This window comes from Erythrolamprus reginae, chromosome 1, assembly GCF_031021105.1.
Source record: "Erythrolamprus reginae isolate rEryReg1 chromosome 1, rEryReg1.hap1, whole genome shotgun sequence".
Classification (NCBI taxonomy): domain Eukaryota; kingdom Metazoa; phylum Chordata; class Lepidosauria; order Squamata; family Dipsadidae; genus Erythrolamprus; species Erythrolamprus reginae.
Genome location: NC_091950.1, coordinates 318,445,180 through 318,471,360, shown reverse-complemented (window position 1 = coordinate 318,471,360; position 26,181 = coordinate 318,445,180). Strand labels below are relative to the sequence as shown.

At 42.6% G+C, this 26,181-nt stretch overlaps 1 protein-coding gene across 1 annotated transcript in view; it reads right to left on the bottom strand.

Moving 5' to 3' along the window:
- The window catches only part of UTRN (utrophin), a 463,318-nt gene that overhangs the window by 152,077 nt on the left and 285,060 nt on the right, over positions 1-26,181 (bottom strand). Inside the window, 1 exon segment of the mRNA XM_070733661.1 lies at positions 2,599-2,771. Coding sequence (XP_070589762.1) covers positions 2,599-2,771 — 173 coding nt within the window.

The window sequence follows — 26,181 nt, the reverse complement described above, 5'->3', positions numbered from 1 at the left end:
GCATGTGCAGATGGTGTTTTTACTATCGCCGCAGCAGCGAGGAGCCGAAGATTGGGGTTTCCCCGCCGCCCGCCGTTCGCTCGCGCCACTTCCCAGCTGGGAAGCGGCGCTGGGGGTGTTACCGGCCGCTTGTCCGCCGCCTGCCTGCCCGCGCGCCGGCCCTTCGCCCGCCCACGCCGTTCGCTCGCGCCGCTTCCCAGCTGAGTCCTGAAGCGAACGGCATGGGCGGGCGAAGGGCGGGCGCGCGGGCAGGCAGGCGGCGGACAAGCGGCCGGTAACACCCCCAGCGCCGCTTCCCAGCTGGGAAGCGGCGCAAGCGAACGGCGTGGGCGGGCGAAGGGCGGGCGGGCGGCAGCGAGGAGTTTGCGTGGGCGGTGGGGAAACTCCTCGCTGATGCCCGCCGCTCGCCCTCCCGCCAGCAAGAGGGGGAAGACCCAGGGAAGCCGCCCAGCAGCTGATCTGCCCGGCGCCATCTACGCATGCGTGCCCATAGAAAACAGGGTGCGCATGCGCAGATGGTGTTTTTACTTCCGGGTTTAAAAATCGCCATATAGCCATTTCGCAATGATCGGGGTCGCAATACCCGGGGGATCACTGTATACAGGTGGTCTTCGACTTACCACAGCTCATTTATTGGCCCTTTGGAGGTATGATGCCACTTTTAAAAAATGACTTGTGACCATTTTTCACACTTATGACCATTGTACATGATTTACATTAGGATGCTGCAATATGGCAACTATATCTTTTTATGATGATTTCAGCGTCCCGGGGGAAGGGGGGTGTCAGACGATCATCTGTTGCATCCTTCTGACAAGCAAATTCAGGCATCCTCCTTGATCCACAGCTCACATTAGAGCACCATCTTTCAGCTGTGGCAAGGAGGGCGTTTGCCCAGATCCGCCTGGTTCACCAGTTGCGGCCCTATTTGGACCGGGACTCACTGCTCACAGTCATTTATGCCCTCATCACCTCAAGGCTTGACTACTGTAATGCTCTCTAAATGGGGCTATCTTTGAAAAGTGTTCGGAAACTCCAGATCGTGCAGAATGCAGCTGCGAGAGCTATCATGGGCTTTCCTAAATATGCCCATGTCATACCAACACTCCGCAGTCTGCATTGGTTGCCGATCGGTTTCCGGTCACAATTCAAAGTGTTGGTTATGACCTACAAAGCCCTTCATGGCATCGGACCAGAATATCTCCGGGACCGCCTTCTGCCGCACGAATCCCAGCGACCAGTTAGGTCCCACAGAGTTGGCCTTCTCCGGGTCCCGTCGACTAAACAATGCCATTTGGCGGGACCCAGGGGAAGAGCCTTCTCTGTGGCAGCCCCGGCCCTCTGGAACCAACTCCCCCCCTGATATCAGAGTTGCCCCCACCTTCCTTGCCTTTCGTAAGCTCCTTAAAACCCACCTCTGTCCTCAGGCATGGGGGAATTGAGATATTCCCTTGCCCCTAGGCTTATAAAAAATTTATGCATGGTATGTCTATATGTATGATTGGTTTCTTAAATTGGGGTTTCTTTTTAAATTAACTTAAATATTAGATTTGTTTGTATTGTTTTATTACTATTGTTAGCTGCCCCGAGTCTATGGAGAGGGGCGGCATACAAATTGAATTAATTAATTAATTAATTAATTAATTAATTATTTCAATGGGGGAGCCAGATTCACTTTACAACCATGTCACTGATATAACAACTGCAACAATTTACTTAACAAATGTTGCAAGAAAAGTCGTAAAATGGGGCAAAACTCACTTAACAAATTTCTCCCTTGGCAATATAAATTCTGGACTCAATTGTGGCCCTAAGTCGATGACTACTTGTAATATTATTTGCTTATCAAGATTTTATTCATAGGAGGCCTCATTAATCTGCTGATAGAGGTGAATGAGGCCTTCTAACTTGTACATCTGGGATTTGTCCAGATCAACTTCTATTAATGCTTCCTATAGAGCAGGATTTTCAAATTACTTTTCTGGATCACACGATTGCCTATGTTAATGAAAACAAATGTTTCTTCTCTTTTCTATAGATTGCCCTATAAGAACATGCCAAACAACTGTTCTCAACTTGATTTTCTTAATTGTGCTGAAATTAGAGGCCACACTAATTAAAGGCCTGGACTTGAGGGACATCACTCTGGGGGAAAGTGTCTTAAATTATGGTCCACAAATAATTTTAAAAACAGCTTTTAACTGCTGTAACATGCTGCATTTTTCTGCAGATGCATAAAAAATTAGAATTTAAAAAGTAGCATCTATTTTATTATTACCACAGGCCACACATGGCCACCAAGCAGACTCGCCAGTGTTTGCTTCTTTGAAAGCTAACAAATCCAGTGCAAACACATGGCTCTGCAACCTGGAAGGATACACCACTGCCTAGTTTTTCAGTCACTTCCAGCCCAAAAGACAAATTGTCAAATGACTCCAACACCTCCAGATGTCACTAAGACTGCCAACTTCAGCATTACTGACACACCACTAACTGCCAAAGAGATGGCTGGCATGTCTGCAATTCTGACAATGCAATTATTGATGCTGTATCAATGCGGTCCTTTTGCCTGTACGAGTTGTGCAGGTCTGATCTTACCTGATATTGGCTGATTTTGCTTTCAGATCATTCCAACGTTGGTTCATGTCATCAATACGATGTTGTAACAGGGCAGCCTCCTCAGAATTACCCAAGGCTTTTACCATCTTCTGCCGGTTGCCATCAATGCTTTTGAAGATATCATTATGAGCATCAATTTCAGCCTGGATGTCCTAAGGGGAAAAAAGGCCAGAGACAATTGATATTAGTCCTGTGCTCAGAAGAAGGAAATGAACTATTCAATCCTCACTGTCTAAATAAAAATGACTATATCAAATTTACCTCACTGGGACTATTTTAAAGAATGCATTTTTCCATTGTAATATGCTTCAGAAAATAGATTATGCTGCTCACAACATACAATAAAACAATTCACAACAAATCTAATAAATTTTAAAAAAAAATTAAAAAACCCATTATTAAACCAGACATACACAGAGACATACCATACATAAATTGTATAGGCCCGAGGGACGGGACAATGCTTCAATTCCCCCATGCCTGATGGTAGAGGTGAGTTTTAAGGAGTTTATGGAAGGCAAGGAGGATGGGGGCAGTTCTAATCTCCAGGGGGAGCTGGTTCCAGAGTCGGGGCCGCCACAGAGAAGACTCTTCCCCTGGGACCCGCCAGACGACATTGTTTAGTTGACGGGACCCAGAGAAGGCCAACTCTGTGGAACCTAATCGGTCACTGGGATTCTTGCGGCAGAAGGCGGTCCCGGAGATATTCTGGTCCGATGCCTGATGGTTAACTGTAGATAACTAAGGCTTTGTTCTGAAGTTTTCCTGTACTAAAACTAACATACAGTATATGCCAAGATGCCACTATCATTATTGTTATTTATATCAAGGACTATAAAAGTTACAAGTACCACAACTTTCCTACTATGAAAGCCAGTAAAGACAAATCCTAGATGGTTGCAATCCTCCACAAAGCATAGTGAGCTTCTGGAATCTTCCAGTGTCTTAAAAAATAGATGAATTCCTTCCGTACTCTTACTTACAAAACAAATTGCTTGTTTAATAATAATAATAACTAATAATAATAATTTATTAGATTTGTATGCCGCCCCTCTCCGAGGACTCGGAGCAGTTCACAACAAATAAAACATCATATACAAATCCAATGTTAAAACAGTTTTAAAAAACCCTATTAAAAACAATCATACAACCCAAACACATCATACATAAAGTCAAGACAGCTAAGGATATATCAATTCCCCCATGCCTGGTGACATAGATGAGTTTTCAAAAGTTTGCGAAAGGCAAGGAGGGTGAGGGCAGTCCTAATCTCCGGGGGGAGCTGATTCCAGAGGGCCGGGGCCACCACAAAGAAGGTTCTTCCCCTGGGTCTCGCCAGACAGCATTGTTTTGTCAACAGGACCCAGAGAAGGCCAACTCTGTGGGACCTAATCGGTCGCTGGGATTCATGCGGTAACAGGCGGTCCCAAACCCAGAGATGTGGACTTCTGATCTGCACTTAGAAAGAAGGCAAATTCCCACGGCACCACTTGTGCTGGCCACACCCATCTCTCCAGGCTTATTTTCAGTGTAGGGATATTAGGCCCACCCCTAAAAATTAGGGTTGGGTTTATGTTGGAGTGGTCCATCCAGGAGCTGAAAGGTTCGCCTTTCTCCACACCCAGCTTTGGCTCTTTGCGGGCTTCTGGCAGGAGGGGGCTGTGGGCGATGGATGGCTGGGTCTCCCACGGACACATTTTGACAGCGAGATGGGGGAAATCCCTTCTCCCGACGCTTCCTCGGCTCGCCTGTCCCCACTCTGTTCTCCTCCACTTCGTCCGCCCAATGCTTTTTAAAAAAACTTAAAGTTTTGGATTTTCCTAATCGGCTTGCACGCATTATTCACTTTTCCATTGATTCCTATGGGAAACATTGTTTCGTCTTATGAACTTTTCACCTTACGAACCTCGTCCGTATTATGTTCGTAAGACGGGGTATCACTGTACATAAAATCATGGATGGTATGCCCTGTGTCACCAGAAAAAAAGTTCTTATTTCATACAATATTAAAATTCAAGATAATCAATTAAATCTCAGTGAAGAGACTGAAGAACAATAAAAGGAAGTATCTCTTTATACAATACATAATTTATCTGTGAAATTAAGTTCCATTAGGTATGGTGATGGACATCACTTTATATAGTTCGGAAGAGGACATATCATATCCATAGTGATCAGGTGACATTTCAGAACAGATTGAAATTACTCATGCATCAGTCATATAAATGCAGCTGTAAAATTGTTTCTTGTTATCCCTTGAAAATGAGACAGAAACAGGTACACTTAATACTGCTCCAATATTTCATATTCAAAGAGAAATAATATGCATTTTTGCTCCTTCTCGCAAGCTTGGTAGGAAAGCAGTAGTATTGCATAATTATTTTTGTTTTATTAATTATCTAGGAGAGATTCTGTTTATATGAGTGTTGGATATAATGGTAATCCATGTACAGCATGGATTACCAAACTTAAAAACACTAATTTTATCATAACATTGATTTTATACAGTTATTACTATTTACACTGCGGCCACCTCTTTCATAATGCCTAATGGAAAAATAAAATAAATATTTCAGAATAGCAGTCTTTTATTCTCAGTAGTATGATAGGAAAAGGCTCCAAATCTCAGTGGGACCATAATTTATAAATACATTATGGTGTTCACTCAACAATACTTTAAAAAAAAATAAAAATGGAGAGAAGCTTAGAAATCATTTAGGGAAAGGCTGTAAATTGGAAACATAGAAACATAGAAGATTGACGGCAGAAAAAGACCTCATGATCCATCTAGTCTGCCCTTATACTATTTTTTGTATTTTATCTTAGGATGGATATATGTTTATCCCAGGCATGTTTAAATTCAGTTACTGTGGATTTACCAACCACGTCTGCTGGAAGTTTGTTCCAAGGATCTACTACTCTTTCAGTAAAATAATATTTTCTCATGTTATTTATTTATTTATTTATTTATTTATTGGATTTGTATGCCGCCCCTCTCCGGAGACTCGGGGCGGCTAACAGCAACAATAAAGCAGTGTACAATAGTAGTCTGATGTTAGAAACAATTAAAAACCCATTAATATAAAAAAAACCAAACATACATACATACATACCATGCATAGAATTGTAAAGGCCTAGGGGGAAAGAGTATCTCAATCCCCCCATGTCTGGCAGCAGAGGTGGGTTTTAAGTAGCTTACGAAAGGCAAGGAGGGTGGGGGCAATTCTAATCTCTGGGGGGAGTTGGTTCCAGAGGGCCGGGGCCGCCACAGAGAAGGCTCTTCCCCTGGGTCTCGCCAAGCGACATTCTTTAGTTGACGGGACCCAGAGAAGATCCACTCTGTGGGACCTAACTGGTCGCTGGGATTCGTGCAGCAGAAGGCGGTCCCTGAGATAATCTGGTCCGGTGCCATGAAGGGCTTTATAGGTCATAACCAACACTTTGAATTGTGATCGGAAACTGATGTTGCTTTTGATCTTTCCCCCAACTAACTTCAGACATTCAGGAAGAATGTCTTGTACTGTATTTGCAAAATATGATAGGAATATTTTTATATTGGTCTGCAATTTATAACATCTGCATAAAACAAAGACACCCTATAGATTATAACAGATTCATGTCATAGAGAGGTTTTGAAAAACTGGAGGCAGAAGATGATAGGGGAAGAATACAGGAATCTAACCAACTCTGATACTCCTCAAAAAATAAGTAAATTTTCTATTTTACTTTTTTTAAAAAAACCTGCTGTATTGAAAAGTTGCAGCTATATCACATTTTTCTGCTTTGTTTTATTTTTTATCTAAGACACCATACATACAATGGTGCATAGTGCATAAAATATTTTTTAAAAACCCAATCATGAAACATAATATAGTTACAAAATAAAACAATACCAACCACTGTTATCAGTTAAAAATTCCATTCCCTTAGATTCAGACATGTAAAGAATTAAAGGAAAACCTGGCCTTTCAACAATTATCTGGTTTTGGATTGGGAGGGGGAGCTTTTAAAAGGACCAGACCATTTTAGTGTTTTGCCTTTTCTACTTTCAAAACTGTCCTGCATATAAAACCAGCTTGAAGATCAAGGAATTGCACAGCAAGCTGAATGCTAAAATGTTTCTAACTGAATGTTAGAAACAATCCACAATTTATTTTCTTTCATGCACTATGATCAGAGCTGCATGACTTTGTGTTTTGTGAGCATCTCTGCAGGAGATCCTAGGCTGAAGAAAATGACTTCAAATTATTCATACTTTATTATCTCCAAAAGGCACGTCTATCCGTCCATCCATTACCCTGGGGGGGGGACTTTTGCCCCCCTCAGAGAGGGCCCGCAACTTGGGCATCCTCCTCGATCCACAGCTGACCTTGGAACATCATCTGTCAGCTGTGGCAAGGGGGACATTTGCCCAGGTTCACCTGGTGAACCAGTTGTGGTCCTATCTGGACAGGGAGACTCTACTCAAAGTCACTTATGCCCTTATCACCCCGAGGCTCGACTACTGCAATGCTCTCTACAGGGGGCTACCTTTGAAGAGTGATCGGAAACTACAAATTGTGCAGAATGCAGCCACGCAAACATTCATTGGCCTGTCCAGGCATGCCCATGTCTCTCCAACGCTCCGCAGTCTGCATTGGTTGCCAATTGGTTTCCGGACTCAATTCTTGTGATCTATAAAGCCCTACATGGCATGGGGCCAGATTTATTTATTTATTTATCTATCTATCTATCTATCTATCTATCTATCTATCTATCTATCTATTTAGATTTGTATGCCGCCCCTCTCCGCAGATTACTTATGGGACTGCCTCCTGCCACATGAATCCCAACAACCGGTTAGGTCCCACAGACTCAGCCTTCTACAGATGCCATCAACTACACAGTGTCGCTTGGTGGGACCTGGGGAGGAGTCTTCTCTGGGGGGGGACGGCCCTCTGGAATCAATTCCCTCTGGAGATTCATACTGCCCCCACCCTCCTCGCCTTTTGTAAGAGTCTGAAGACTTATCTATGCCGCCAGGCTTGGGGTCATTAGATACTACCCCCTGGCCGATGAATATATGGTGAGTTTGTTGATTGAATGGATTGGGTGTATTTTAATTGGTTTTCAGGTTTTTACATTTTTACTTTAATTGGATTTGATGTACATTATTTTTAATATGTTGTAAGCCGCTCCGAATCTTCGGAGAGGGGCGGCATATAAATCCGATTAATAAAATAAATTAAAATAAATAAATGGGGCAGAGGGGGGGTCATGCACACATTTGCAGGTTTGAATTATGTAGTGCACTGAATTATGGGTGCATTGAATTATGGGTGTGGGCACTTGTGTGTATGAGTGAATTCTTTTGGCACCCAAGGGGAAAAAAGTTCGCAATCACTGCCCTAGGCCATGTAGTCAAGTAATTTGCATATTGCTATGGAAAAAGGCCCACCTAGCCTCAAATCAAAGTAAGCTGGGATAATATTTTAACTCCCAAAATGGTGTTTTATCTTTTTCTCTTTCTTTCCAGGCAGTCTTTGACTTACAGCAATGGTTCAAATTTACAATGGTCTTGGGAAAAAGTGGTTTAGAGCCTCCTTCTCTTGCTTGCCACCACTGTACTATCCCTGAAATCATGTGGTTAAAATTCAGCTGGCAACCATGTTGCACATGTGATCAGCTGTAGCATCCTGCAGTTATGTCATTGTAATTTGCAACTTTCCCAGCTGATGAAAATTGGGGAAACTAGAATCATTTAATTACCATGTGATTTTCTTATCAACCATGATAGAAATGGTTTCAAAATTAGGTTTGGTAAACTGAGAACTTGTTTTACAACAGTACTAACTTATGATGGGAATAACTATGCTCGTAAGTGTGAGAATTCCCCTCCTTCTCTCAAATCCTTAAAATATCTTAGAACTAAACCAGATTCATAAGCCATTTGATTTTAACTAGAAAAGGTACAGGGAATCAATGCAAATTATGCCTGCAAGATCCAGCCTCCCAGTTAGTTTCTAACCTTATATAAAGCCACATGCATAGAGTTCAAAGATAGGTCAACTTATTAAAATAACAGCAAGCCAGATAGGTTGCTAGGGTTCATTATTTTTGTCAGGATGGTAAAGCTATGTCTGAAGTCTTCTATAGCTAAGTCTGAAAAGATAAACAGCACTCCAGCAGGAGCAGAAGGACTATAGACAGAATTGCATCAGTAACCAGATGTAAGCCTTTTATCATCTGAGACAGCAAACAACATTTCCTGATACATGCCTCTCCCCATCTAGTCTTTTATGTTCCCTGGGCTATGCTACATTTTCATTTCAGCCTCAATATTAACACTTCGCTGCTTCTGCATAGATACTTTGCTTCATTGGTGTAAAGAAAGTGCAGGACATGGACACATCTTTGTTTACATTTTCTATGGAATTCCCACTCAGTCTTGGAACATTAAACACAACATTAAACTTTCTCTCAATTTCTCCAATTATTTCTTGCACATATTTAAGTTGTTGCTATCACCCATCTCCTCCAACTTATGAATAAATATGACTGCAACTTGTTGCTTGTATCATTATGATTTGTATAAATATTGGTTGTTTCCTGATTGCTTATTTGTATGCTATGACAATCATTAAGTATTGTGTCTCATGATTCTTGACAAATGTATTTTTTTTAATGTACACTGAGAGCATATACACCAAAGACAAATTCCTTGTGTGTCCAATCAAACTTGGCCAATAAAGAATTGTGTTGTGTTGTGTTGTATTTCATTCAATTCCATTTCAATTCCCAATCCTAACATGAGACTATCTCCGATGCATTTTTTCAGGAGATACCTGTAGCAGTTAATTTGTTCAGTTGATCTCAATCCTAGATAGTGCCTATAACCCGAATTCTAAGGAAGTAACATGAAAACAATTATTTTGAAGAACCAACAGAATAAGCAGGAATAAAATTTGAATTATTTTCAGAAAATTGTTTGTCAGAGCATATACCTTATTGGGTAAAGTAATATCAAAGCAAATCTTTGAACAGAAAATAGAAACATAGAAACAAAGAAGACTGACGGCAGAAAAAGACCTCATGATCCATCTAGTCTGCCCTTATACTATTTTCTGTATTTTATCTTAGGATGGATATATGTTTATCCCAGGCATGTTTAAATTCAGTTACTGTGGATTTATCAACCACGTCTGCTGGAAGTTTGTTCCAAGGATCTACACTACTCTTTCAGTAAAATAATATTTTCTCATGTTGCTTTTGATCTTTCCCCCAACTAACTTCAGATTGTGTCCCCTTGTTCTTGTGTTCACTTTCCTATTAAAAACACTTCCCTCCTGGACCTTATTTAACCCTTTAACATATTTAAATGTTTCAATCATGTTCCCCCTTTTCCTTCTGTTCTCCAGACTATACAGATTGAGTTCATTAAGTCTTTCCTGATATCCAAGCAATTGCTTTTTTTAAATTTCCTTCTTCTATATTTTGTCTCCTGTAATGTGAGCTTTATATAATTTTTTTACACTTATTGGAAATAAATGCACAAATTTGCCATTATTTTCACAGAGGCCAACACAATAAAAAAAGCTTTTACATAGAAATGTTTTGAAATCTTAAGTACACCAGCCAGATACTGATGAGATAGCTAAAGCTATAACACACTGATTAGAGAGTAATAGCAAGCTGAGAGAAAGGGGAAAAGAAAACTTCAAGTTGAAGGTTTGTAAAATAAAGGATGAATATAAAAGACTTGCAGTCTGCCCAACTTTATTCTTAGTTATTCATATATTTGTTTTAAATACTTTCTTTCTAGTGAATACCAAAACAAAAGCAACACCCCCCCCCAAGAATATAATGTTGGACACGTAAGTCAATGTTAATATTAATTCATAAATTTTAATATATATTAAAGGCATGGTATAAGAAATGCTTTTTACAGATTTTCTAGAAGAAAATAAAAGGCAAATAGAAATTCCAAAAGGAAATAATCTAGCAGCAATATAGGAGACAACCCACTCCCTTTGCATTTAAGCTGATAACCAACCTGCTTCTTGCTTTTAGCTTCCCAATAACCAAGGGGCTACTTTGGCTCATAGAGAAAAGAAGATTCTTAATAAGAACTATAATGTCAACCATTCTTCTCTTAGACCAGTGTTTCTCAAATAGTGGGGCGTTCCCCCTTGGGGGGTGCGAAGTGATGACAGGGGGCGTGTGGCCCCGGAGAATGTGCTTTTTCTGCCACAAAAAGTAGGAGGGGTTGCACCGAACAATAGCACACAGCACAGAGCAGGAGATATGAAGTGCAGATAACAAACCCTTAAGAGACACCATGGAAAAAAAATTTGCAGGGATGAAAAGAAAGGAGAAGAAAGACAGAGATAATGAGGCAAACGTAAGTCTCCCAAAAGCTAAGATGAGGAAATATGGCGAAGTGTATGTAGCTCTTGGTTTCATTGTCACTACGGTGGGAAACAAGGAAAGACCGATATATTTACTGTGTCTCAAAATGTTGGCAGCGGAAGCCAAATAAATTACGGCGTCACTTAAACACATTACACCCCAATCACGCTGATAAGCTGTGCATCGGGTGAAGAAATAAAGGTCAGTATTAATCCGGTGGGGGTGGGACCCTTTTTCAAGCAGTGGAAGAGGACAAGCCATCCAAACGGGAAAATTTGCAAAAACATTTTTTTAAAGATGGCGGTGTCCACACACCGGCATTGAATAAATCAGATCCGTGATGTCACCAGCGGGTCGCTTCCGGTTCAGGCGATCCGGTTCACATTGCAAGGAACTCACCCCTGCTTTGAACCATGTTTCATTCTGCAATGTCCTCCATTTTGTGATGGATCTTTTAAAAATGGGCTACAATCAATCACTGTCAAAAATCTTGTCCTTCTACCTAAATTAAAAGTAGGGTAAGTACCCCTAGTTCTCAAAGTCGTAACACCTTTTCTATTTGATCCTTCAGGAATCACACAATATTGGTATTCCTTTTAAGGTCCAGTCTAAGGAAGCTAATAAAACAGAAGGCATATGATCTCTGTGAAAATAAAAAAATTGAAGCCCAATCTTGCAAGGAAGCTGTTTTTACAAGTAGCATAGAAAGAGGACAACATAGAGAACTTTCTCCATTATGGTTCATCTGTCTGCTACTGTTCGTAGAGTGGTACCCATGTGACAAATATCAGAGTATAAGATGCACCCAATTTTTCAGCCTCTTTTGGGAGGGGAAAGATGTGTCTTATACTCTGAAAACTATGGTACATCAGAATGACTTATTTATGGAAATGGGCTCAATCTAGTTTTGTATTTATAAAAGATCGTTACTGGCATGTACATTAGTTAAATGACTTGAAAAAAATAAATACGGAGAGCTGCACAATTGCATCAACTGCGCTTTACTTGTATATTCATTTAATCAATGTCCCGGTACATAAAACATATTTTTTTATTTATTTATTATTTAGATTTGTATGCCGCCTCTCTCCGTGAACTTGGGGCGGCTCACACCAGGCATAAACAAATCGTACAAATCCAAATAGATTCAAATAATTTAAATATTTTAAAAAGTTTTTAAAAAGAACCCCGATAGACTAACAAGCACACACACAAACATACCATACATAAATTGTACGTGCCCGGGGGAGATGTTTCAGTTCCCCCATGCCTGACGACATGCCAAAGGGGACATAATTTTGCAATAAAGAGAGAACATGAAATAAAAACTGCATACACCAATTCATCCCCTGTCCTATTGCTCTCCTATATCTCCTATACCTTTCTTCTATTCCTATATCTCTTCTTCTATTCTTTCATTGGTATGTTCTATTACTATATCTTCTTTTCTATTCTTTCTTAGATATATTTTACTATGAGTATCTCCTCTATAACCTTCATCATGTATTGTACTATGTGTGTATATATATATATATACCCACTAAAATCCTCATTGTGTATTAGACTAACTAACTAACTAACTAACTAACTAACTCTGTGTGTGTGTGTGTGTGTGTGTGTGTGTGTGTGTGTGTGTGTGTGTAGATTATTCTGAGTTCGGGTTTTGCCCCATGTAATATTTTGAATGTCTATGTGACGTTTCGGTGAAATCACATTCACCATCATCAGGCTGAAGTTGTAAGCTTCGTGCTGCTGTAAATATAGTTTGTTTGCATATATATATATATGCCAAAGGGGACATAATTTTGCAATAAAGAGAGAACATGAAATAAAAACTGCAGGAAATGGGACATAAACCAATTCGAAAATTAATTTTAATTAAAGCCAAAGATCTATGTAGCAGAATGCCTATAGAATGATAAAGAGAAAGTAAGCCAGCAAATTCAGTTACCAAAATTTAACAAGACCTTTAACAGACAGATAAATCTAGAAAGCAGATAAAAATAAAGACCATAAAATAATCCATCATTTTCAGGCTAACTTTGTATGTAGGGCACTGGAAAACAATCTATTTTACCTTTTTTGCCTGTAAGTGGTGTTTTTTTTTTTAAGTGGGATGCTCTTTTCAAAGAAGCTGAAAGAACAATCTCCAGAAAACAATCACAATCAAATGGAACTGCTTTCTTCCAGACAGCTGTAATCAGAAGAATCTACATTTGGCCACTGCTAACAGGGACTTGCTGTCAATGATATATATAAAAAGAACCTCTTTAGCTTTTGTAGAGCAGGCCAGCTTGCTGCACTTTGAACTGGAATACTTTAGTTATAGTTCCTGCTATAAATCAACTCCAATTTCACTTCACAATGTCAAATTATCCAGCTTCCAGTGTAGTAGCAGGACGAGCACAAATGGCTAGTTTGCACTCAAAAGGGAGTAAGGAAGAAATGAATTATAACAGGACAGAGTTCAAAACACAGCTATGACTTTCAAATTGCTCATGCATCTCTGCCTTATGTTTCTATATGGGTAGCTCTGTAAATGTCTTTGGGGATATGTTCAGTAGTAATGCATTTTGCATATATTTCCATGTAACTTTTTTGTGACTCACAAGCTAAGATAACATGGAGGATTTTTTCAGACTTTTTAAAAATCTCACACCTTTATCATTTTCTATCATCAACTCAAGGCGGTGAACATATCTAATACTCCTTCCTCACATCATTCCACAACAAAAATCCTGTGAAGTGAATTGAACGAAGAGAAAGATATTACACGAAAGTACTGAAATTCATACACTCATATATGCACACATGTATAAGAGAGAAATAAATATGTAGAACACGAAGCAGGTGAAAATTACAAATAAATTATTACCTTTAACAAAGAAATGGGGATTGAGTGTGACACAACCTTAGAGTAATCTGCTAAAATCCCATAAGATACTTAGTCAAAGGTTAATTCACAAGCAAAATATTAAAACCATTATGAATTGTAGCTCAATTGTTTTGGGTGAAATCTGCTTTTATAATTCCTGAGCTGTAACTGCTGGTAAATTAAGAACATCTATCAAGCAAAAAGGAAAGAAATTCTAAAATAAAAATAAAAATGAGAAGCACCCAAATGGTGTACATTTTAGTGAATCTCAGGGGCTAGATTTGTTAAAAAGGTTCCAGTCTCATAAAAGTTATTTTTCTTAAGGGTAGCTATATTTGCCTAACACAACTAGAACTAATAAAGTAGTAATGTCGCATTGACAGAGAGAGAATGGCTCCAGCCCTTTAAATAGGCAGTGATAAGGATGTCCCTAAAGAAAACAAACATGGACCCAGAGGGTGAAAAGAGCTGAAGATCAATAATCAATACCCCATCTCTATAAGGGAAAGAGTCTTTTCTTGACTGTATCCCATTTATGGAGAAGAGAGGAGAGGAGAGGACTAGGATAGACTAGAACAGAAATAGAATAGAACAGAACAGAAACTTTACTGTCACTTTGTACATTAGCATACATTAAAATGATTTTTTTTGCATACAGCTCTCAAAGGGTCTCCACCTCCAACATACCAGACAAAAACATTACAAACAAAATAAAACAAATAAATAATAAAGTGAATGGATGGATGGATGGATGGATGGATGGATGAATGAATGAATGAAAAATTATGTTCCCACAACTATTATATGACACAGAGAAACAACACAGTCTAATTCAGAAGTATACATGTATATGGCAAGAATCTTGCAAGTTTACCAGATGGATGGCATAGGGAACAAAGCTGTTACAGAATCAAGCAGTCCTGCTAGAAATACTTCGAAGCCTCCTCGGAGAGGGAAGCAACAGAAACAGATTGACATGTATATTAGCATTTTACCTCCAGGTGAAGATTCTTTTCTCCAGTTTTTAATTCTATTTTCATGGTACTTTAGTTTAATTAGTATTGTTTTAAAATTAATGTGATACTATTTAAGTTGCTCCACGACAACTATTTTCTTAAGTGAATAGAATGGAATAGAATGGAATGGAATTCTTTATTGGCCAAGTGTGATTGGACATAAAAGAAATGATGCATTCATCACAAATCGTAAGGTACAACACTTAATAATAGTCATAGCGCACAAAAAACCAATCGAATAACTTTAGGAAATAGTAAATATAAATTGTAAAGATAAAAGCAATAAAGTTACAGTCATGCAGTTATAAGTGGGAGGAGATGGGTGATAGGAAGGATGAAAAGATTAACAGTAGTGCAGACTTAGTAAATAGTTTGACAGTGTTGAAGGAATTATTTGTTTAGCAGATTGATGGCGCTCGGGAAAAACTGTTCTTGTGTCTAGTTATTCTGGTGTGCAGTGCTCTATCGTGTCCATTCTGAACAACATTTATCATATTTCATATAGTTAAGGAAGACTATTTACTATGTTTATAAAACACTATTGTTAAGAGTTCAACATATTTTAATACCACATTTGAATATATATGTGTATGTTTGAAATGTTCAGAAGTTCTTTACCTCTATTCAAGCCAAACCATCAAACAATATTTTTAGGTCATATTTCTAAAATGCTGGAAGCATCTTGATCATAATCTTTCATTGATCCAGCATCAAAGACTGAAAAACAATGCCTCTTAAAGATATAATTATTTAACAGCAGCTTTGGTAAGATTTTTACACATATACCATTTTTTAAAATGAAATGGAATAGGCGTTGATTGCTTACCTGAACGCCTCTTCTCGTACGGTGAGCGGGTACAGCAGTCACATGGGTTGCTCATGTCCAATCCGGTGGAACTGAGCCTAGTATTAAAAAAGCTTGCCGGATCCGCCCCTTCCCCAGAATTCGCGAATCCATAGACTAGGCTCAGTTGTGAAGCTCTGTAGTGTTCAACTCTCATTGTTAGAGGAAAAAGGATTATAGAAAGGTGAAGAAGACACATACAAGGGCGGGAAGTGACTGCTGTACCCGCTCACCGTACGAGAAGAGGCGTTCAGGTAAGCAATCAACGCCTATTCTCCGTACTGAAGGAGCGGGTCCAGCAGTCACATGGGACATACCCAATAGATGGTCCCTAGGGTGGGATTAGATTGCTATCGTGTGAGATAACGGATTGGAGTACCCTTCTGCCGAAGGCAGCGTCCGCTGAAGCGTAAGAATCAATCTTGTAGTGCCTGATGAAGGAATTTGGCGAGGCCCAAGTGGCTGCTTTGCAGACCTCCTCCAACGGGGCTTGAGTCGCCCAAGCGGCCGAGGTGGCTGCGCTCCTGGTGGAATGCGCTGTGATGTTCCTTGGAACTGAGAGGGAGGCCGACTCATAGGCCTTAGATATAGTCCCTCTGATCCAACGGCCTATTACTGTTGAAGACACTTTGGCCCCCATGACTCTGGGATGATAGGCTACAAAAAGTGCTTCTGACCTCCGAAAGGGTCCTGTGCGTTGGATATAAATTCTCAGCGCTCTGGTGAGATCCAGGGTGTGCCATCTAATTGCCAAGGGATGGTCTCGTTGGAGGCAGAAGGAAGGTAGGACAATATCCTGAGATCTGTGGAACATGGAACTGACCTTGGGTAAGAAGGTGGGGTCCAGTCGCAAGACTACCTTGTCCTGATGGAATTGACAAAGGTCCTGCCTGATTGAGAGGGCAGCCAGCTCCGAAATGCGTCGGGCAGAGGTAATAGCCACCAGGAATGCTACCTTAAAGGATAGGTACCTGAGGGACGCCGATTTTAGGGGTTCGTATGGTGCCTGCGTGAGGGAATGGAGAACCCGTGGCAAATCCCAGGATGGGTACCTGTGGACCTTGGAAGGTCTGAGGTTGGCTATGCCCTTGAGGAATTCCTGAACTTCAGGGAAGGATCGGAGAGGCTGTCTGTGGGGACCCCCTAGGACAGATGAAATGGCTGCCAGATGACGCCGGAGGGTGCTGGTGGAAAGTCCTTTATGGAAACCTTGCAGAAGGAAGGAAATTATTCTGTGTATGGGGATGCACAGAGGGGAGAGACCTTCCTGTAGACACCACTGGTGAAACTTGGACCACGTGTGGTCGTAGATTCGATTGGTCGAACCCCTTCTGGCCTTTAAAATGACCTCCACTGAATCGGGGTCATGACCACGCAGTTCTAAATCTCTCCTGATAACAGCCAGGCGGTGAGGTGGAACCACTCCGGGTCTGGATGGAAAGAGGCCCCCTGCCGCAGCATATCCCCCGAAACGGGGAGTCGCCAAGGGTCCTGGACGGACAGCTGTTGGAGATCCGCGAACCAGGGCCGGCGGGGCCAGTGGGGGGCGATTAGGATTACTCGGGCCCTCTCGGTGAGGACCTTGTGAATCACGTCCGGGAGGATTGGAATTGGAGGAAATGCGTAGAGTAGGCCTGGAGGCCATGGACTCCGGAGGGCATTGATTGCTTCCGCTCCCGGGGATGGAAATCTGGAATAGAAGCGAGGGAGTTGGGCGTTCGCATTGGTCGCGAAGAGATCCAGGATTGGTAGGCCGAATCTGAGGGTGATTTGATGGAACAGGTCCTGATGGAGGTTCCACTCTCCTGGGTCTATCGTTGCTCGAGATAGCCAGTCCGCCTGGACGTTGAGGCTCCCCGAGATGTGATCGGCTAGGAGCGACCGAAGATGTTTTTCCGCCCAAAGGCCTAACTTGAGGGCCTCCCTCATGAGAGCTTTGGATCTCGTGCCCCCCTGTCTGCAGATATGGCTTTTTGTGGCAATGTTGTCGGTGAGAATGAGAACGTGCCGGTTGGGAATGCGAGGAGAGAAATGCTTCAGAGCCAGGGAAACGGCTCTTAACTCTAGCCAATTGATTGGCCTGGAAGCTTCCTCCGGGGACCACGTGCCCTGGGCTATCATCCCCTGGGCGTGGGCGCCCCATCCCGATAGACTGGCATCTGTGGTGATGACAAATTGATCCGGGCATCTGAACGGGGATCCTTTGTCCATGGCCGGAGACTTCCACCACTTGAAGGATCTGCGAACACTTGGTGGGATGACAATGCGCCGATTTGAGTTGCTGTGCCCCGATCTCTGAAAGGGTAATAGAAGCCACTGGAGTTCCCTAGCATGAAGGCGAGCCCAGGGAATGATGCCTATGCATGACACCATCTTCCCCAAAAGGGAAGACAGAGTGACTATGGATACTGAAGAATTAGATAAAATGTTAGAAATTAACTCCCCTATACTGAGTTTTCTCTCGGGAGAGAGAAAAACCTGGGAAGATCCTGAATTGATAATGGAACCCAGGTGAGAAATGGAAGTGGAAGGTTGGAGGTGACTTTTTTCAAAGTTGATGGAAAAACCATGGTCCTGAAGGACTGACATGGTGACCGAAAGGTCTGTTTTCACTTTCTCTAGGGAGTTCCCATGAATCAAAATATCATCAAGATAACATAAAATGTGAATGGGAGACGCCCGGATATAGGCCGCCAGGGACCCCAAGAGCTTTGTAAAGACCCGAGGGGCCGAGGAAAGGCCAAATGGCATCGCCCTATACTGGAAATGCCTGCCTTGAAAGGAAAAACGTAGAAACTTCCTGTGGCATTTGGCTATAGGAATGTGAAGGTAGGCCTCAGTGAGGTCTAAGGAGACCATGAAATCTCCGGAGTGAATGGCGGCCAAAATAGAAGATAAGGAGTGCATTTTAAACTTCCTATATTTGATGAATAGGTTTAGTTTCTTTAAATCCAAGATAGCTCTCCAACCTCCAGAGGATTTTGGAACCATAAATAGAATGGAGTAAAAACCTAAGCCCTTCTGTCCGGAAGGAACCGGTTGAATGGCTCTGATGGACAATAGATGAGAAATGGCCTCCTCCATACGGTTACACTCTGAGGAGGACCTGGGAGAAGGGCAGGAAATAAAACGTTTGGGGGGAGGAGAAATAAATTCTAAAAGAAGGCCAGTTTGAACAGTGTCAATGACCCAGGGGTCCTTGGAGGAGAGACGCCAATTTGAGGCGAAATGGGCTAGGCGACCCCCTATGGGAATAGAGGGAAAATTACCATCTAGGTTTTTTTGAGGCCCTGTTAGAAGAAGCTCCCCTTTGGAAGCGAAAACCTCTACCCCTGGAGTTCCTACTTTGGGAACGAAAGCGGGGGGAATACTGACCTGGAGATCTCTGATAGGAAGCAGCTTGATCTTGCTGGCGCCCCGGGCGACGAAAGGACTGCGTTTTGGTAGCCTTTTTTGTGGTTGGACCCAAAACTTTCTTCTTATCCGTGGTTTCCGTGAGGAGTGGATCCAGAAGATCACCGAAAAGAAGGTCACGCTTTAAGGGTCCCTGGGATAACTGCCACTTCTGGCGTACTCCCGCTTGCCAAGGGCGAATCCAGAGGAGTCTCCTTGCCGTTGTAGAAGCTGCAATAGACTTAGCAGAAAATCTGGTAGATTGCAAGGTGGCATCAGCCACGTACTGGGCAGCTGCAAAGACCTTGTTGAAGTCCTGTTGACCTCTCAAGTCATCGGGAGGAATATGCTGTTGAAGTTGGCGAAGCCACAGCAGCATGGCTCTGGAGAAAAAGGAGGCTGCTGCAGAACTTTTAATGGCCCAGGAATCTGCCGTGAATCCTCTTTTGAGCATTTGTTCAATGCGCTTGTCCTCTGGGCGGAGGACTTCCTCCGCCTCTCCCGGCACAGCCGCTGCCGAATGAAGGATCTTGACAGGTTCATCCGGTTTGGGAAAGGATAGAAGCTCTTCATAGGAAGAGGAAAGTTTGTACAACTTCCTGTCTTTAGTTGAGGGATTAAGACTAGAGGCTGGGAAATCCCACTGTTTGAGCAAGGCATCTTTAAATAATTTAGGCATAGGAATTACCTCGTTATCCTCCTGTTCCTCAGTGAAATAAGGTAAATTCTCCTCCGGGGGATCAGTGGAAGTGGAGGCTTGTTTCTCCTGGGCCGCTAATCCCGTAGAAATCCTAGCTTTGAGGAGGAGAGATTTGAACAATTGAGAAGGGAAAATGGTAATTGGAGAAGGAACCTTTATTTGGGATTCCTCATCATCTGATAGCCCTTGGAAAGGGTCCTCATCATCCTCCATATCCTCATATTCGTCCTGAGAGGAATCTGAATCATCCTGAATAGGAGCCCTAACCGCTGGGGAAGAACCCAAGGGGCGGGAGGGACGAGGAGGAGGAGGAGGTAAGGGAGGCTCATTGATGGAAGAGAGTTTGGCATCAATGGCCTTAGACAACACAGCAAAAATAGATTGGAACTCAGGAGGTAGATTAGAAATATCAGCAGGAATGGCAGAAGAATCCCTAAAGGCCTGGGAGGATCCTGGCTGGGAGGGATCTTCAATAATATCTGGTTCCTCTGGCCCTATGCCCCATAGGTTAGGTTGGGGTCTGTCTAGGTTAGGCTCATCCAGAGATAACACAGGGACCCCAGAAGGAGGTAGACTAGAAGCCTCTGGGGGGTCTTGACTACTGAGTACTTGGGCCTGCACTTTTAAACGTTTTGCTGATTTGTCATGGATTCTTTGTAGGGCTAGGTCCCTTCTCTTCTCGGCCCTGGTGACCTTAGTCGAGGGGCGGGCCCCAGGAGAAGAGGAGGAAGAGGCCTGGGGGATACTAGTAATCTCATCGCCTGTAGGCCTGGCCTCTCTGGGACCTTTAGTTGTGCCTCTCTTGGGAAAGGAAGCCATAGTCTGAAATTTAACAGAAGACAAGGCTGAGCCAATAACTGAATAGAAAAGGAGAAGAATTTAAGGACTTCCCAAGAGGAATGGATCCTGCTTCAAGGCCTCGAAGCTGCTGAGACGTGAGGACAATCTGGGCAAACCCAGAGTTCGTGCCCCCAAATCCAGCGGGGCCAGCCTCCCTAAACTTTTCAATTAAGTAAACCAAGGCACTCTGGTTGGAGGCTTAGCCGGTGGAGAATTTAGCCTGGGACCCCCAAGGCCCGCTCCGGGATCCACGCGGTGGACTGAGGCCTACGCGGCTGGCAGGAGGCCAACACGAGAGGCCTAGATTTAAAAAGGGCGCGAAGGCCTTCGCGCCGAAAAATCGCTCCGAAAATGCCTTAAAGGGGAAGCGATCGACTAAGTCCAGGAGACTAGAAAGCCGTCTCACTCCGCAGGAGGTATATTTTAAGCCCTTTAATATATATGCAATAGAGAATCAATAAGGCAATCAATTAATACTTGCACTAGAACCTCCAGGCCAAAGGATTAAAAGAATCCACAAGCGGCCGCGGGGATCGTACACGGCAAAACCGCCGGGGAAAAACGAAACCGCAACTTCTCCAAGGGAAAAAAGCCGAGCCGCAAACGGCTGGCGCTATTAGTGCAAGTAAAACCAATAAGGATAAACTGTCTTACTATTTTTGAAGGAAAAGATCGAAGGGAAGGTGTTAGAATGTTGAACGAATGTTGAACGAGCTATCACAATACAACCGCAGGATATGCGAACTGAGCGAATTCTGGGGAAGGGGCGGATCCGGCAAGCTTTTTTAATACTAGGCTCAGTTCCACCGTATTGGACATGAGCAACCCATGTGACTGCTGGACCCGCTCCTTCAGTACGGAGAATAGTTTGTGAAAATTTAAAACTACCTGATGAGGTTTACATTCAAGCTTTTGCAGCGGTAGAAGTTTAACTGATTGTGGATTCCCTTATCGTAATTGATAAATCAGTCTGTCTAAATTCAGATCAATATCTAAACTGATGGACTAAATGGGTGAAACAATCTCCCTCTAAGCATATTCTTTCATTGGCTGAAGTTCATGCTATTCCTTGAGGCAATGAAGGATCGGTAAATCAAATATGTATGGAACCAGTTCAGGCCAGCAGCCATAATTGCCTCTATAATTTATGACGGATGCTCCTTCAAAAATGTTACAGCTTTTTATCAAAATAAATGACACAAGAGTGAAATATATAGCTTGACATGAAGTTAATGTAGAACTGACATTTTCTCATAAAAATAGAGTCTGTTATTAGACATATGTAAGAGGATAAAGATTTCTGGTTTCTATATCACATTTCAGTGATATATAGGACTACCATGTATATGTGGGGATGGGTGGGTGGGTGAGTGTAGGTGCGGGTGGTGTGTGTGTGTGTGTATTTTGGTTGAGTCACCTGGTATACCTCAATATGGGAGGGAGCATACTGCTAAAAGGGTATGGCTAGTTGATGAGAGCCAAAAAGCTCAAAATAGATCTATACTATCCCTTTATTTCTTTATCAGTTCTTTGCAAGTTTGGAGTGTGTGTGTTTGTGTGTGTATTTTAGATCTTCTGATTCCAATGTAGAGGTCTAAGTCAATTTCAAGGTCATCAGTAAACTTTGATAGAAATGAGATTTTAAAACTACATTTAAAAGTGGGGGGGGGGGAATTGACTTGGTCATCCTGCAAATGTATGGGTCTCTTGTGACCATCGATTTTAATGGCCCCTAACAATCAATAAAATGAAGCAGGAATGCAGAAAATGCTTTACATAATCTGATCCCAAGCTGCTGAAGACTTTAAGATAAAAGCCATCAATTTTGATTGGCCATAACTGCTCGGTTTATACAAATTTTTGCAGATAAAGTTGCTCAGATACAGACATACCTTGACTCCAACTGAAATGCAGTGTCGGCCGACAACGAGTCAGTTGGGATGACAGGGGCCCGTCCTAGTCCATATGTACAGGAGGAGTTTGAACACCTGATGAAGTGAACAAGGCCATGGGAGCTCTAAGTTCCGCCACCTGCTTATTGGACCTGTGTCCCTCCTGGCCGGTTTCGGCCAGCAGGGAGGTGACACAGAGCTGGGTCCAGGATGCTTTCAATGCTTCATTGAGGGAGGGGTTCTTTCCAGCTCCCTACAAGGAAGCACTCATGCACCCCTTCCTCAAGAAGTCTTTCCTGGATCCAGCTATACGTAACAACTATCATCCTGTCTCAATCTTCCCTTTATGGGGAAGGTTGTTGAGAAGGTGGTGTCGCTCCACCTCCAGCAGTCCTTGGATGAATCCAAATATCTAGGCCCCCAATAGTCAGGATTCAGGCCTGATTACAGCACAGAAACTGCTTTGAATTCGTGCTGATGAATTATCTCTGGCGGGCCCGAGATAGGGGTTTATCTTCTATCCTTGACCTCTCAGCAGCTTTCGATACCATCGACCATGGTATCCCTCTGTACCCATTGGAGGGGTTTGGAGTGGGAAGCACCATTTTATTGTGGTTCTCCTCCGACCTCTCCGGTCAGTCAGTCAGTGTTAGAAAGGGGTCAGAGATCGACTCCTAAGTCCCTCCCTTGTGGTGTACCTCAGGGATCGGCCCTCTCCCCCCTGCTGTTTAATATCTACATAAAACCACTGGGTGAGATCATCCGAGGAGACGGGATGAGTTACCATTAGTATGCTGATGACACTCAACTATACATGTCCACCCCAGGTCCACTCAGTGAAGCAGTGGAAGTGATGTGCTGGTGTCTGGAGGCTGTTAGGGTCTGGATGGGTGCTAACAGGCTCAAACTCAATCCCGACAGAGTAGCTCTGGGTGCTGCCCCCCAAGGACACTTCCATCTGTCTGTCTATAACCCTGGGGGAGGGAGACTTCTGACCCCTTTAGAGAGGGTTCGCAACCTGGGCATCCTCCTCGATCCACAGCTGACTTTGGACCATCATCTTTCGGCTGTGGCAAGGGGGGTGTTTGCCAAAGTTCGCCTGGTGCACCAGTTGCGGCCCTTTTTGGACAGGGAGTCTCTGCTCACAGTCACTCATGCCCTTATTACCTCAAGGTTCGACTACTGCAATGCTCACTACATGGGGCTACCTCTGAAGAGCGTTTGGAAACTGCAAATTGTGCAGACCGCAGCCACACAAGCAGTCATAAGCTTGCCCAGACATGTACATATCTCTCCAACACTCCACGGGCTGCATTGGCTGCCAATTGGTTTCCGGATGAAATTTAAAGTGTTGGTTATGACCTATAAAGCCCTAGGGGACTGCCTTCTGCTGCACAAATTCCAGCAACTGGTCAGGTCCCACAGAGTTGGCCTTCTCCAGGTCCCGTCAACTAGATAATGTTGGTTGATGGGTCCTAGGGGAAGAGACTTCTCTGTGGGGGCCCTGGCCCTCTGGAATCAACTCCCCCCAGAAATTCATACTGCCCCCACCCTCCTTGCCTTCTGCAAGAGCCTTAAATCTCATTTATGCCATCAGGCTTGGGGCTATTTGATTCTTGCTCCTTGGCCGATGAATGTGCTGAGAGAAAGTTGATTGAACGGGAATGACTGCTTTTTATGGCTTGGGTTTTTTAGATTTTATATTTAATTAATTGGATCTAAAATGTTATACATTGTTTTATTATATATTGTAAGCCGTCCCAAGTCTTTGGAGAGGGACGACATAAATGTCCAATAAATAAATAAATCAAAAATATAGAAGGGAAAGTGAATCAGGACTATAATGAGGGGAATGTTAAAAACTGTTCTCAGTCCAGATCATTTGGGGGAATGGATGGGACGGAAAGTGATTGATTTGCTACCTTGGTATCTAAAATAATAGTTCAACTTTCAGCTGTAACTTATAAAAGATATTCCTGTCCCAAAGTAATCTATCCTCCCATTGATATCAGAAACCAGGAAATATTCTCAACTGCACCTGATCTTTCAGCAGAGGAAGGTTCCTCCCGGTTCGCATTCGTTCTATAAAACCTGTAGCAAACCATTGGTGATGTCACAGTGACATCCCAGAACCGGTTCTGTTGGTGCCAGTCCATGGATGCTATCTTTTTGGGGGGAAATTTTTTGGGAGAGTGGGAAAATTTGCTGATGTTTTCTGCGCAAGCACCACCATCTTGTTTTTGGCTCTCTTTTGTTTTGCTTTTTTGCTTGTTTTTGCTTTGAGTTTTCGGCAGGGAGGAAGGAAATGCTGCCCAACTGCTCCCTCTCTAAGCAACCTCGGAAGTTTTCAAGCTCATCTGGAGAGGCGTTTTTTTTTTAAAGGACACCCTGAGAAAGCCGCAAGATCCAGATCTGAGAGTTTCCAGTAAGATGCACATCCCATGGCCTGCCCTGCCCCATTTCCTGCCTCACAATAACTGGGACACCTAATTAGGAAAACACAGGTAAAAATTTAAATGGCAAAACAGAGAGTCAAAGTTACGAGGGTCGCCCAAATAGTAATGCACATTTTTTTCCCTCAGCCTACAATAATGGTACAAATGCGAAACTTTAGATATACATTATCTGAATTGTCAGGAGTGCATGTGTAAATTTTGCATTTCTTCAAACAGATAGCATAACTGCAGCATTGTTTTGAAATGGCGTCTGTAAGTGATGTAAGTTACAAGCAGCGTGTCATCATTGAATTTCTCACTGCGGAGAAAGAAACTGTTGGGTACATTCACAAATGTTTGTGTAGAGCTTATGGAGAATCTGCAGTCGACAGAAGTATGGTTAGTCACTGGGCACAGAGGGTTAGGCTATTAGAGGTGATTTTGTACAGTGTAGAAATGGCTCCCTGACCGGAACAAGGAGTGGTTCATACAGGGCATACACGCCTTTGTGTTTCGCTGGAGGAAGGCCATAGAACGGGACAGAGATTATGGGGAAAAATAGGGAGTGTAGAAGAAACCTCATTCTTTCTTGTGTGTAAGTTTCATTGTGTCCAATAAATAATTGTTGAAGAAAAAAAATGTGGTGCATTATTTTCTGGGCGACCATTATGTTTCTCATACAAACAATAGCACAAATTAGCTACGATAAGTACATGAAGTACTTATTTTTCAACTCCCTTCTCTTCTTTCTTCATTGCAAAAGGGTTTTTCACCTCCTGAAATAGTTAAAATGGTCATTTTGTAGATACAATGTTGATGGCAGAACATCATGAAAGGCTCCCATTAAAATTCCTAATCAACAAAATAAAGTTGCCAAGACTCTTAATCTCCTGAACATTTATTGCAAAGTAGGGCAACATGTTTTTAAAGAAAAAAAAAGGCTAGCTTTATGTGAATAGCAGCACTGACGTAAAACTCAAGAGCAATTTTGTTGATACTACCCTCGTTGCCATTAGAGTTAAACGCAATGAGAACTGGGAGCATTAGCATCCAGAGGCTGAAATCTGTAGTTACCAAATCACTGAAGGAGAGATAAGAGATTAGACAAAAGTTTCTTTCTATACTCATCATGAAATGATCTGAAAACTGGCACATTTGAAACTACAAGGCTTGCTCTCC